The 12,864-nt window shown below is 47.5% G+C and overlaps 1 protein-coding gene across 1 annotated transcript in view; it reads left to right on the plus strand.

The window, feature by feature from the left end:
• LOC119456554 (tryptase-2-like) overlaps positions 1 to 9,920 on the plus strand; it is a 53,481-nt gene extending 43,561 nt beyond the window's left edge. The window contains exons 5-6 of the mRNA XM_037718384.2: positions 9,021 to 9,172; positions 9,506 to 9,920. Of these exons, the coding sequence (XP_037574312.1) occupies positions 9,021 to 9,172; positions 9,506 to 9,670 (317 nt within the window). The 3' untranslated portion in view covers positions 9,671 to 9,920. The remainder of the gene's footprint in view (positions 1 to 9,020; positions 9,173 to 9,505) is intronic.
• Positions 9,921 to 12,864: the final 2,944 nt, after the last annotated feature.

Here is a 12,864-nt window from a genome sequence, read left to right on the forward strand (position 1 = left end):
CCGGCGAGAAATGTTTCGCATTTAATATACAAGTGGACAGAACTGGACATTGAACTGGTAGCTGGACAGAACCACGATAATCTTGTTTGCCGTCGCTTCGCGATACTCAGATTATTTTCTGCATTCCGCCTAATTACGTAATTAGTCTTAACTAATCAACTTCTCAGTTATTATAATTAGATGAAAAGTGTCATTGAGAAAATTGTAGAGCAACATGAAAAGCTCCCGATACAGCGACAGCTACAGAAAAGTGTTTTTCCGAGCGCGAAAGAAGCCCGCGAATACACGCAAGGTGCCTCGAACGGCCGGTCGCGCGGCAATTTTCCCACCTTCTGTCTGTAGTGTCCTGCCGTATTGAAGCTTCAGGTAGTGTCACGGCCGCAAATTGTCGGTCTCTAACAATCAACGACGACCAATTCGGCCTGAATTGTCGTGCCACCCACGGTCGCATTGAGTTGCAATTTCCCAGCGATATGAAGTGGGCCCTTGTCACGGCTGTCAGCCGTTCATCGTCGGCGCGAAGTCGATCGACGGGGTATACAAGCCGGTTGGTCATTCCGTACTCGAGCGAACACAGTGAAAGAGTCAGAGTCGGGAGTAAACAAAAAAAGGTATTTATCGGCTGATAAATATACACAAATTAATAAAATAAAATACTAAAAAAAGACACAAGACAGACTAACAAACCTGAACTTAATATAACACAATGAAGGCAAATAAATATGACGAGCACTTAACAGTGGGTATAGACATGAAACCAGGGCGTGGATCAAATATATAAGAATACACTTAGAAGTAGTTCACTAAAATAAAGTTCAAAAGAAAAGAAAGTTCAAATGAAAACAACGATGTCATACGCGTGGCCGGGCAGCAGCAGCAAGTCCATAAACCGTGAAGTCGGCGCGCAGAGCTTTCCCGAAGAATGCTGGCGGGCCGACCTTGTGGAGGTGGATGCGATTGCTGAGCTGGATTTCCCGGGAGTCTAGATCTGACGACTCCCCTCAAGCAGGTTGAGCTAACTTGAGGTGAACTACCGTGAGCTTCGTTGCAGACGCTGGTTTGTCGTCTCGTACGTCAACTAGTTACTTGGAGTTCCGACACGGCTAGGCAGCCCAGGCGATACTGGACGGCACTAGCTCCATGCCTGCTTCTCAGCAGATTACAGGCTCAGCTTCTAGACTGTTTAGCAGGGCCTAAAACCTGCGCTTAAATAGCCTCTCCTTTGCCTAGTTCCCTATGTCGGGTAACTGCAGGTATGCAAAGTTCACCTAATTATTTCATGACTCCTCCCAAAAGTCTTGGCCGCGCCCTTTTTAATCATGGGCGAGGATTCCCCTCCCCGCTGTCCGAGGTCGCGCCCCCACGCTGCACCACACGGACGCACACGTACACACCTGGGTCCGTTAATCGGCGTGTCGCTATCTCGAAACTATATGCCGCACCGTGGGACCGCGACGTTTTTGACGACCGTTAATCGGCGTGTCGCTATCTCGAAACTATATGCCGCACCGTTGGACCAAGACGTTTTTGACGACCGTTAATCGGCGTGTCGCTATCTCGAAACTATATGCCGCACCGTGGGACCAAGACGTTTTTGACGACCGTTAATCGGCGTGTCGCTATCTCGAAACTATATGCCGCACCGTCGGACCAAGACGGTTTTGACGACCGTTAATTGGCGTGTCGCTATCTCGAAACTATATGCCGCACCGTGGGACCGCGACGTTTTTGACGACCGTTAATCGGCGTGTCGCTATCTCGAAACTATATGCCGCACCGTGAGAACACGACAGTTTTTGGCGGCCGTCGAAACTATGCCGCTCTGTGACACTGCCCCCCCACTTTCAGAATATTATACCATAATATTCACTTGCACGAGTGGCATTTTCGTGCAAAAAAAAAACATGAAAAAGAACATCGTTTCATGTATACATAACATTATACATACATTATACATCGTGTACTATACAAAAAATTTATCGAACAGAACACTATATATCTAGGCATACAGCACCAAAATCCTCCAACTTCACTGCAGAATGGCCCTATATTCTACTCAAATAATCGGTCCCCACGTTCTCGCTTCCCTTAATGTGGGTGACCGTGAACTGATATTCCTGAAGCAGTAAGCTCCATCGAAGTACCCGGCCGTTCAGTTGTTTCGCCTGCCTCATGTAGCTGAGCGGTTGGTGGTCGGTTTGGACGAAAAAATTAACACCATACAGGAACATGGAGAATTTTTGGACCCCCCAGACCAACGTCAGACACTCGCGTTCCACTGTGCTGTAGGCGGCCTCCCGAGGCAGTAGCTTTCGGCTGGCATAAGCTACGGCGTGGAGCTTGCCCTCATAGGTTTGCATGAGCACCGCTCCCAGGCTCGTGTCCGATGCGTCTGTCGGGAGCATGAAGGGCTGAAGTAAATCCGGAAGTCGCAATATTGGGTCCTTGAAGACTTGGCGTTTCAGTTCCTGAAATGCTTCTTCGCATGCTGGTGTCCACTTGAGCGAGTTGCTTTTTCCCTTCCGGGTTAATTCCGTGAGGGGAGCGCTGATTTTGGCGTAGCTCGGGATCAATTCCCGGTAGTATCCAGTCAATCCAAAGAAGGAGCGTTCCTGCCGCTTCGTTGACGGACGTGGCGCAGCTTCGATCTTGTCCAGCGTCTTCCCCAATGGTTGCAATATGCCTCGTCAAACACGATGACCCAGGAAGTCTATCTCCTCCATGCCAAACTCGCACTTACTGGGGCGTACTGTTAACCCAACCACCTCGATGCGCTGGAAAAGCAGCTCCAGGGAGTTCAGATGTTCTTCCCACGTTTCGGTGGCCACCAGGACATCGTCATAGTAGTGTTCCACACCCGGTACACCGTTCGCAACTTTGCGCATCAATTTCGCAAACACAGCAGGGGCTGTCTTTATTCCGAAAGGCATAAAACGGAATTGATACAGTCCGGATGTTGTCGAGGAGGCTGTCTTTGCCCTGGATTCCACCGATAATGGGATTTGCCAGTAGCCTTCATAAAGTCTAGCTTGGAGAAATACCTTTTCTCCCCGACAATCGCGAAGACCGTATCGGCCCGAGTCATGGGTTCGGAGTCGGCCACCAGAACATTGGTCAGGCGCCGAAAGTCAATGCACAACCGGTTCGTACCATCTGGCGTCTTCACCAAAATCACCGGCGAATTGTAGGGGGACTCCGATCTCTCGACCTTCCGAGCCTCTCCATCTCTCGCACCCCTCTTTCTACGCTGTCGCGCGTCGCGAAGGGGAGGGGGTACTGCTTCACGTGGACGCGGTTGTTTGTGGTCAGTTGCAGATTGCAGTAAACCCAGTCGGTTTTGCCCCGGACGTCAGAAAAGATGGGTGCGTGTTTTCCGATAACACTTTGGACCTGCAATAGCATCATCATCATCAACATCAGCCTATATTTATGTCCACTGCAGGACGAAGGCCTCTCCCTGCGATCTCCAATTACCCCTGTCTTGCGCTAGCGTATTCCAACTTGCGCCTGCGAATTTCCTAACTTCATCATCCCACCTGGTTTTCTGCCGTCCTCGACTGCGCTTCCCTTCTCTTGGTATCCATTCTGTAGCCCTAATGGTCCACCGGTTATCCATCCTACGCATTTACATGGCCTGCCCAGCTCCGTTTCTTCCGCTTAATGTCAACCAGAATATCGTCTATCCCCGTTTGTTCTCTGATCCACACCGCTCTCTTCCTGTCTCTTAACGTTACTCCTAAGATTTTTCGTTCCATCGCTCTTTGTGCGGTCCTTAACTTGTTCTCGAGCTTCTTTGTTAACCTCCAAGTTTCTGCCCCATATGTTAGCACCGGTAGAATGCAATGATTGTACACTTTTCTTTTCAACGACAGTGGTAAGCTCCCGGTCAGGATTTGGCAATGCCTGACGTATGCACTCCACCCCAATTTTATACTTCTGTAAATTTCTTTTTCATGATCGGGGTCCCCTGTGAGTATTTGACCTAGATAAACGTATTCCTTTACAGACTCTCGATGCTGACTGGCGATCCTGAATTCTTGTTCCCTTGCCAGACTATTGAACATTATCTTTGTCTTCTGCATATTCATCTTGAACCCAATTCTTACACTTTCTCGATTAAGGTCTTCAATCATTTATTGTAATTCGTCTCCATTGTTGCTGAATAGGACAATGTCATCTGCAAACCGAAGGTTGCTGAGATATTCGCCGTCGATCCTCACTCCTAAGCCTTCCCAGTGTATGAGCTTGAATACTTTCTCTAAGCATGCAGTGAATAGCATTGAAGAGATTGTGTCTCCTTGCCTGATCCCTTTCTTGATAGGTAACTTTCTACTTTTCTTGTGGAGAACCAAGGTAGCTGTGGAATCCTTGTAGATATTTGCTAAGATATTCACGTACGCCTCCTGTACTCCTTGATTGCGCAATGCCTCTATGACTGCTGATATCTATACTGAATCAAATGCCTTTTCATAATCTATGAAAGCCATGTAGAGAGGTTGATTGTACTCCGCAGATTTCTCGATTACCTGATTGATGACATGGATATGATCCATCGTAGAATATCCCTTCCTGAAGCCAGCCTATTCTCTCGGTTGGCTGAAGTCAAGTGCTGCCCTGATTGTATTGGAAATCATCTTGGTGAATATTTTATACAATACTGAAAGCAAGCTAATGGGTCTGTAATTCTTCAATTCTTTAACGTCTCCCTTCTTATGGATAAGTATAATGTTGGCGTTCTTCCAGCTCTCTGGTACACTTGAAGTTGTGAGGCATTGCGTATAAAGGGCCGCAAGCTTTTGAAGCATGATATCTCCTAAATTTTTGATTAAATCTACTGTTATTCCATCTTCTCCGGCCGCTTTTCCCCTGGTCATGTCTTTCAAGGCCCTTCTAACCTCATCGCTAGTTATAGAAGGAGCTTCTGTATCCGGTTCATTACTATTTCGAATGAAAGTAGCCTGGCTGTTTTGGGAACTGTACAGATCAGTATAGAATTCTTCCGCTGCTTTTACTATGTCATCGAAATTGCTGATGATATTACCATGCTTATCTTTCAGTGCATACATCTTGCCTTGTCCTATGCCAAGCTTTCTTACTGATTTCATGCTGCGTCCATATTTTACGGCTTCCTCAATCTTTCCCACGTTATAATTTCGAATATCCCTTACTTTCTTCTTCTTGATCAGTTTTGACAGTTCAGCGAATTCTATCTGATCTCTTAAGTTGGACAATTTCATGTTTTGTCATTTCTTTATTAGGTCCTTTGTTTCTTGGGAGAGCTTCCCTACTGGTTGCCTTGGTGCCTTACCTCCCACTTCAATTGCTGCTTCTGATATCAGCCTATTTACGGTTTCGTTCATTACCTCTATGTTATTTTCATCTTCTTGTTCTAAAGCTGCATATTTGTATGCAAGCACCAGCCTTAATTGGTCTGCTTTCACCCTTACTGCATCTAGGTTAGCCTGTTTCCTCTTGACTGATTTCACTCTTTCTCTCTTCAAATTGAGAGAAATCCTAGGCCTTACTAACCTATGGTCACTGCACTTTGCATTACCTAACACTTCTACATACTGCACTATGCTCGGATCGGCCGAGAGTATGAAATCTATTTCATTCCTTGTTTCTCCATTACGGCTTTTCCAGGTCCACTTCCTGAAGAATGTATTCATTATTCGGAGCCTATTCCTTTCCGCGAATTCTACCAACATCTCTCCTCTTGCATTCCTAGAATCGATGCCGTAGTTGCAGATAACGTAATTGAAGTCACCCTTGACTACAGTATACTGAGTTTGCACATTTCTCATTGCTAGTTCAACATCTTCATAAAACTGTTCTATTTCTTCATCATCGTGACTAGACATTGCGGCTTAGGCTTTTACAACCTTCATTCTACATCTCCTATTCAGCTTTATTACGACGACTGCTACGCTCTCATTAAGGCTGTAGAATTCACCAATGTTGACCGCTATGTTATGGACTAGAAGTCCTACCCCGGATTCTCTCTTATCTGGAAGACCTCTGTAGCAGAGGATGTGGCCGTTAGTCAGCACTGTGTAAGCCTCACCAGTTCTTGTAACCTCACTAAGGCCAATAATATCCCAGGCAATGCCTGATTATTCCTCAAATAGTCCTGCTAAGCTAGCCTCACTCGAGAGGGTACGCGTGTTGAACGTTGCCATGTTCAGTTTCCATTGGCAGCCTGTCCGGACCCAGAGATTCTTAGCCCCCTCTGCCACGTCGCAGGTCTGACCGCCGCCTTGGTCAGGTGCTCCGCAGCCACTGGGGACTGAGGGCCATGGGTTAATTGTCGGAGTCATGAGGGAGGTAGTGGCCGAATACTGCACTAGGGAGGCCAATTCCTGTTCTGGTGAGGGAGTGGCTTTGATGAAGCTTAGTGGGCCTGCCTAGTTTGGTTGCACCTGAACTAGTATAGCCCCACTAGCTCTCGGCAATATTTTTTTTGCCGGTGTCAGGCACCACTCCATGCCTGCAATAGCATACCACCCTATACAACGCGCTCTTCGAACAATGAACCGACTGTACCTTGACGAAACGCCGATAACCTGGGTGCGACAACACCGTTATTTGGGCTTAATTGTGGATGATCGCATCTCTTGGCGTCCTGCCGTTAAATTCGTACGACACAAATCGCAATTCATCCTTAAGTATGTGGCCGCCTTGACTGCTAGAGGTGCTGGCTGTGACCAAACAACGGCTCTGCAGGTGGAGTCGTCTGTACTCTCAGGCATGATGTATGCGTTACCATTCCTGAACGTCCCACCTAGTCTGATGGCCCAACTGGAACGTGATCACCGCGTTGCCCTTCGACTAATGCTGGGATTACCTCGTGAGGCGCAATCAGTTCCATTACTCACTGAAGCACATCATTTGCCTCTAAGGCGGCAAGCAGACCGGAGAGCTGTATATCATATTGAGCGTCTGCACCGCGCATCGAATGGTCAAATGCTCCTTGATCTTCTGATTCACCGCCCGTTTTCTCGCATTGGAAAAATTGCGGCATTATTTATGAACATTACTGACATTTCTGAACATGATGCTTCAGTTACGCCTTCGCCTCCGCAAGATATCACTAAACACGTACTGCCCATTTACCTTACAATCCCTGACATACACAAAAAGTTTGATATGCCTGTTTCGGCCATATTCCAATTGGCTCAGTCGCACATGTTCGACAGATTTCTAGATTACCTTAAAGTATTTACAGATGCATCTGTACACAGTGACGGTCAAGGCGCCTCTGCAGCTTTTTTCTGCCCTTCGACTCAAGTACGACGTATATTTCATATACCCCATCCAGCCTCGTCAACAACTGATGAGCTAGCAGCAATTAATGTTGCACTAAAATACGTGCAAGAAGAGTTAACCACACCGAAGATTGTCATATTTACGGACTACCGCACTGCACTTAGCAGATTACAACGCATTCAGGTTGATTGCCCAATTGTGCGCAGCGTTACTGACTCTGCCAACAAAATTTTATCACGTGGGTTATCTCTCGTTGCTCAATGGATACCTTCGCACGTAGGGATCGCCGGAAATGAAGAGGCTGATCGACTGGCTTCAACTTGCACTCATAACGACTGTGCTTGCCCTGAACGTTTGTGCAAGCTTGATGACGCTCGCCTGCTGATTCGTCGCCACCTACTCAAGCAGCATCCAGATCAGCGCGTCGCAAATGGAACGTTCCCGCCGCGTGTTCACGGTCGAAAGCTGCATCGGGAGCTACATCGGGAGTTTTTCATGCTGCTCTACAATTTTCTGATTCACACTTTTAATCCAATAATATTTGAGAAGTTGATTAATTAAGACTAATTATGTCTTAGGTGGAATGCACAAAATAATCTGAGTCTCTCCAAGCGACGGCAGACAACATTACCTTGGTTCTGTCCAGCTAGGTGCCATTTGCATATCTTTAAATCTTGGTGCATGATAGTCATAACACCCTGTATAACCATGCATTTCCTTGGAAAAAGTTACAGTCGCATTGCGCGCTGGCCCGCCCCCAAATTTCATTTGGCTCCCTACTATAAGCTTCCCCATGCATTTTCTATGGAGCCCTGTGTATCGCTATGGGTATTCCCTCTGATCAATTTCTTATTGTTACTTATCTCTTATAAAGCTACCAATAATCTACTTTATATTATAATGATTAAACATTTGAAGTTCGCAAATTACGCATTTTTGTGCTGGTACAAGGCATTACACTTCTCGCTTGACGGACCTGTGATACTCGCCAAAGAATATTTGTAGCCGTTTGTTCAACCCGGTGCAAAACACGTCAGCATATCGCATGCTCGACACAAGCCAGGCTTCACATCTGCGCAGACCAGCGCGAGCACTCAAACCTCCGAACGAAGTCAGCAAATGCGTAGCACCATAACCACACGGGACGCAGCGAAGAAGGCGCGCAACCGGAAGCGCTGCCAGTAGCGCGACTCGATCGCAGCGCCGTTAGTTCTCGCGACCGCCACGGAGCCCATGTTAATAACGTTGCTTCTGAGCATCTCGAACTCCCGTAGTTGCCGAGCTTCTGGGCCGGAAGTGCGCTTGTGCCTATTTTACCGGTAGGTACCGGGAGGCAGCACTCGTCAGCCTCGCACACCAGCGGTGGATGCTCGACTATTTAACCAAAGCTGCGGTGAAACAAGGGGTTATCTATCGCAGATCACTATAGGGCCATCTTTTGAAAGGGGAACTCATATAAGCAAACGAGTGCCATCTCTATCCATTTGAAAACACTGGTGGGGTTCCGGCGGCACCTGCATTCGAACCTGGTGCCTCCCCCATACAACCAGTTCACCACCACTACGGCGGTGATCTGTGGTGGTGAAACGATGGTGCGGTGGTATTCCCAGTGAAACAGCTTTGATTATCCTGTATGAAAGCAATTGAATGTATAGAAGGAACATGAAAGTGTTGTTCTGGGTTTTCAAACCTTCATTGTGGCAAAATCGTGTACTTTTAGACAGCTGCATTCACCTTTCATCTCGACGTCGCAGATGCGCGGCCATCGAACGTTCTTCAAGAGGTGTTTGTGAAGATCTATGACAACGGTGTGTGCGACGCCGCCTACAAGCCCAAGTTCAAGATACCCATCAAAAAGTGGCACTTGTGCGCCGGAACCCTGGTCGGTGGTCGAGGAACTTGTCACGTGAGACACTCTTCCCCTATGTGATCTATTTCGTCTTGTTATATACGCTGCATAAATGCCGTTTGTGTTGTCCTTTTCGTTGCGGTAAAATGTGCACATGATGATTGATTGCATGTGTAACTACCACAAATGCGTAATTAAAGTAGTGCTGTCACAAGGAATTAAGTACAGAAAACCCTGTCGAGCGACTGGGCCATCAGGCGAAAACTACGGCTCGAGAGAGAACCACAAACATTCAAGATAACGTAAATTTTTGGCAATAATGCAGAGTTTTGGCTCTGTGGCACAAATAATTATTTTCTCCTCTCTTTTCCACTGCAAATCAAACTGCAGGGTGATTCCGGAGGTCCCCTGCAGTGCAAGCTGTTTGGCCGATGGCACTTGACAGGAATAACATCATTCGGATCTGGCTGCGCCAAGAAGGGCTTCCCGGACGTGTACACAAAAGTGGCGCACTACGTGGACTGGATCAAGGAAGTCATGCAGCGCCCCCACTAAGCAGTCATCGAAAGTGTGAGCAACGCCGACCTGCAGGCAGCTTGTACACGTCATGGAAGACACATTTACGTCATCCTGTGCCGCATGGTGAAGCCGTTCGTTGACCATCCTCGAAGGCCACGCTCTGCGACGGGGAGTGAAGGAGAGTCTGGGTATAAGTGAACCTGGTGCCCAGGATTCCCTTCCCCTTTTGTGATCAACAGTCAGGACAGTAGGCTTCTTCGCCTAGTTTATACAACATGGGAGTGGTGTGCCCTAAGGATAACTGGATTATCTCAGAATGCCTCCGTCCTGCGGAGGCGGGCGAGTGAATCACCGAAGGTCGACAACCCAAAGCACGGCATAGAAGAGCCTCCAAGCCGTAAGCCGCTGCCTATCACATTCGTGGGTCTGCGCAAATTCAGTTGGGATAAGTCTTAGGGAACGCTATATATTTAAGCTCTGTAAACCTTTAATCAATCATATTTGATTTTCATGCAGCAGCGTAGTGCTAAGAGCAGTGCTTATTGGCAAATAGTTAATGCTTGAATTCTTCGAGCAGCCACGAAAAGCTGCCTACTGCACAGGAGCAAAATAGTTTTTCAACTCTCGTTTCACTATTAATATTTAAACAGCTCACGCTTCTCGCACGTGGCGAGATACCCACCGAAACCTCATTGTTTTAATGGTTCCATCATCGTATATACTGCAGTATTAGTACCTCCACAAGTGACGACAACGTTGGGCAGTTGGCACGGCGCGCAATATGCGGCGCGGCTCAGCATTTTGCTGTTCTCTCACCGTTTTCACGGATCTAGCTACTACGATTATTGCAGTTCGCGCTCAAATGACAATTTCACAGAGAGTATGCTTCCTTGCGAAGGTTCATAACCGCAATACCACAAAGGCGGTCAGGAAAGACAGAAGGCAGGTGCTTTTGTTTTGCATTTCTTTGTGATTTTGCGCTGCAAACCTAAGAATATTCCGCACCAGCATTGTGAGACCTCCACCATTATCAAGTTTTTTGTTTAATCTGCGCAGGAAGGATGTGTTCGACGTGTAATTCGCACGCGTTTCAAGGGAGTGTTGTTAATACAGATGACGTAAACAAAAGGGCAGTAATTTTTCAGCTAGCGCAAGCTCTTCGATAGTCAACATTAGGCTGTGGTTATACATGGTAAGTGAAGTTAACTTTGACGTGCCCTGCTCGTAAAAGTTATGATTGTAACAAATTCGATTGGGCGAACAGCAACACGGCTCCGGAAGTTCTTAAGGCTGTTCACAACGAGCCGCTTGCGATGCGCCTTCGAGACAGCCGTGAGCAAGAACGAAATAAATGCCCTTTCTTTTTCCTTGCATCGTGGAGAGCGTGAGAAGCACTACCAGCTGGGGACAGTCTATGGTCACTATACTGTTTCTGTGCCGTCATTCACGAGAGCGCGCCTCGAACTCTGAAGTCGCCCAGTGGATTTCGCTGTCACATTTGAACTGTGTGCTTTACCTCATCTCGCAGAGGCGTTTATGTTCTAAAAGTGATTACGCTCTTGTCGCGCGTAGTCCCGTGAAAGTGTGCACGATGCACCTGTACAGAAGTTTCCGTCGTATCTCCGACTGAACTAAAAAAGAAATCGAAGGATTGTTGCACTGATATCCAGAACAAAGAGTGGTTTAGTCACATTCATTCACTTTCGTGATTGTGTCTGCTCAATTTTTGCGTGTAGTTTGTTTTTATTTTATTACGTATGCACTGTGAACTGAGAGTGGTGATACCTGTACAGATCTGGTCCGGAGAGGGGAGGTTCTTACTATATGCCTTTTGTGAAAAGAAGTCTGTCAACATCAGTATTGTAAATAAAGAAACAGAAGAACAGCGTTGTCTCATTGAATGTCTCTTGCGAGGGTCAAAACGGAACATAAACCATGCGCCAACCGTCAACTAGGCCGATTTCGGGCTTTTGAGTTATCTGTGCTAAAATGTAAGTTCGGTAACGCTAATCACGCTCTGCCATAATAGTGGCGCAAGAAATGCGAAGTGTAACAGCAGTACATTTCGGTACGATTACGCATGTTATACACATGACCATGCATTCGCCGCCGTTAGCATTGGACTTAGTAATGACTAGCGCACAGCGAAAAAGTAAACAGGAAGCCCCTACAGCTCATTAGCAACTTTACACAAGTGCCACTTTCGGCTGTCCCCTGGAGGCTCGGCCACGGTCATTTGTGGTCATGGCATTATATGCGCATTGTTGAGACTCGGGTAGCGCTTAGGCCGGTGATCCTTCAGCCAGAAGGATGAGTACGACCGGGAGTAAGAGCGAGAGAAAAAAGGGTTTATTTTACAGTATTTACAGTGGCTCCAAATATGGAAGCCCACTCCATGGGGGAGCACTTTGAAAGTCTGAGCTCACTACATGTCTGAGCACATATCAGAACACGTCAGGGCACAGCACTGCACGCAAGGTGTCTCCTTATAAAACATCGGTCTTCCCAAGTTGACCCGACTAGGGAATCAGATGGCCTTGATGCAGCCAATCAGAAAGGCCGTCTTGTTCGCTGAACTCCGCCTCTAATATTGCACCTTCGAAGCAAGGACGAGGCAATCCGGAAACAGGGGGTTGACACTCCTTCCACGAAAGTCGGTGACCTGTTTCTTGCCCTCCGACGGTCATCTTGCCAGGGTCGGGAGAATGGCCTTTGCACTAATCCCCGCGTCTGACGAAGGGTGGCGGTTGTGGTCGGTCGCTTCTATAAGTGTGCTTCTTTGTCATGGCGTCACTGCTGCTGTCGGGCACTGCCGCTGTCGGGCACTGTCGCCGTCTGGACGACGCTGATGAAAGGGGTGGCATCGGGGGAAGCACCCAAAGAATGGGCACTGCCGAGTTGGGGCGCTTGTTTGCCCGTCTCGTCGGTGTCTGGCACGGTCGCCGTCTGGGCGACGCTCATGAAAGGGCCTACCTCGATGGGAAACAATCAAAGAATGCGCCCGGCCGATTCGGGACGAAACAGCATAGAGACATGAAAAAGAATTGCATGTTCTGATCCTTCACATGAGTGACTGCAATGCGGTAGCAATGAGATCCTATCATTTATTTGTTAACATAAGCATGGCTTCTTCTGCCTCTTTGTTAGCTTTGAGTTACTGTGACATATCTATTACTGTCAAATAATGCGTAGGATGGATAATCGGTGGACCATTAGAGTTACAGAATGGG

This window comes from Dermacentor silvarum, chromosome 6 (assembly GCF_013339745.2).
Source record: "Dermacentor silvarum isolate Dsil-2018 chromosome 6, BIME_Dsil_1.4, whole genome shotgun sequence".
Lineage (NCBI taxonomy): Eukaryota > Metazoa > Arthropoda > Arachnida > Ixodida > Ixodidae > Dermacentor > Dermacentor silvarum.